Here is a 1723-nt window from a genome sequence, read left to right on the forward strand (position 1 = left end):
ATGGGTATGGATAATTATGGTCACAAAGAAAGCATAAAATATTGAAATGGTATTTTTTTTTTCAAAAAAAAAAGCAAGAAAAAAATTCTAAGGAGAAGCCACTGCTACAAGCAAAAAAAACAAAAGTAGCAATTACGGGAAACAAACAAACAAACAAAAGTAACAAGGAACATAAAAGAAGAGATGATACAAACTCATCTCCACTCCACCCCCACAGAAGGAAGAAGAAGGGAAAATGGAAGAGGGGAAAATGGAAATGGAAAATGGAACAAGCGGAAAAATAACAACAACAACAACAACAACAACGCAAAGACACAAATAAGCAAGCACACGAAAGAAACAAAAAGGAAGGTATTAAATGGGACATGGCAGACGTATGGGGAGAGAGGGAAAGAAAGAAAGAAAGAAAGGTAAAGAGACAAAGGAGGAGAATACAGCGCAACTATTTTATTTGTTGCTTTGCTCTGCTAGCGACCTGAAAAAGGCGGCTTCATTGCCCGGGGCCGGACCCCAACCGAAAAAATTCTTTTCCGCTTCAATATCCGTCTCATCACTCATCTCAAAGGCAGTTTGCTCCAATGGTGACTTTGTCGAAAGAGTTTTATTCTCGTGAGCCGTCAACAGTGCGTAACGGGCGGCGAGAGCATCTGCGTGAGTTACTTGTGCCATTTGTGCCATTGCCACATAAGCTGTGCGAGAAAGATCATGCATGCGAGGATATGGGGGACCAGGAAGGAATGAATGCGCTCCATAAAGGCGGGCGGCGGAAGCGCCATCCGACAACCGTGCGATGAGGCACGAAACGTTATCTTTGCTTCCACGTCGTATGGCCTCATCACATACACGAGCTGCCGCGACGGCAAGGTCAGGGGATTTGGAAGCTTGTTCATTAACAAAAGCAGCAACCTCTTCATTTGAGAAATTCCCCTCAAATACACCGTCACAGGCGAGTATGATAATATCACCTTGCCGGCATGCGTGGGTTGTAACGTCAGGAACAGCAACAACTTTATGTGACTTGTAGTCATCCAGCGCATCTCGGCGCTTGAAGGATGCATCACCGAAGGAGCGAGACACTGCGAGATCGCCATCAACACGTCCACTCACTACACAACCTCCACATGCCTCAATGCGCTGACGCTCTTCACCTGCTGTTGGTTTATGATCTTCCGTGACGAATACGAGGCGACCTCCACGCGCAATAATGGTGCGGGAATCACCTACGTTGCAAATGGTCACATTGTAATCACGTGTAACAATGCAAAAGGTCCCTGTGCTCCCACTAGCATCACCCTGATTCAGAATGAAGTCGCGATCAAGAGAAACACACACCTTTTCCAACTCCTCCTGCGTGTGTTTACCATTTAATGCCTTCACCTTTTGGGGAAGGTGGTCGGCAATATATTTACTGCAGCCACTACCATTGTGACCATCAAATATTCCAAGAAGACTCATTTCGCTCTCTACCAACATTACATGGGCGTCTTCCATGCTCACACGATAGCCGTTGACGCAAGCGGATGCAACTCCAATGTTGTAGTTTCCCGCCCTATCAACGACTTTACTTAAGACCGGTTTCGGTAACATAACCCCCATCTTTGACTGCGCAAAGAAGTACAACGACCGAAATCGAAACAGACAAAGCAAAGGAGCACAAATTCCTATTAGAACGAACACCGTGGTGGCGTTGATGGGAGCTTCATTGATTACAAGAAAAAAAAAA

The 1723-nt window shown here is 45.4% G+C and overlaps 1 protein-coding gene across 1 annotated transcript; it reads right to left on the reverse strand.

Moving 5' to 3' along the window:
- Positions 1-447: 447 nt before the first annotated feature.
- Positions 448-1596, reverse strand: TEOVI_000333200 (protein phosphatase 2C, putative; the record flags this gene model as incomplete). Its single annotated transcript, XM_067226252.1, has 1 exon — positions 448-1596. The coding sequence occupies one exon, from the start codon at positions 1594-1596 to the stop codon at positions 448-450; it is 1149 nt and encodes a 382-aa protein (XP_067082353.1).
- Positions 1597-1723: the final 127 nt, after the last annotated feature.

Source organism: Trypanosoma equiperdum, assembly GCF_001457755.1.
Source record: "Trypanosoma equiperdum strain OVI genome assembly, contig: ctg_725, whole genome shotgun sequence".
Lineage (NCBI taxonomy): Eukaryota > Euglenozoa > Kinetoplastea > Trypanosomatida > Trypanosomatidae > Trypanosoma > Trypanosoma equiperdum.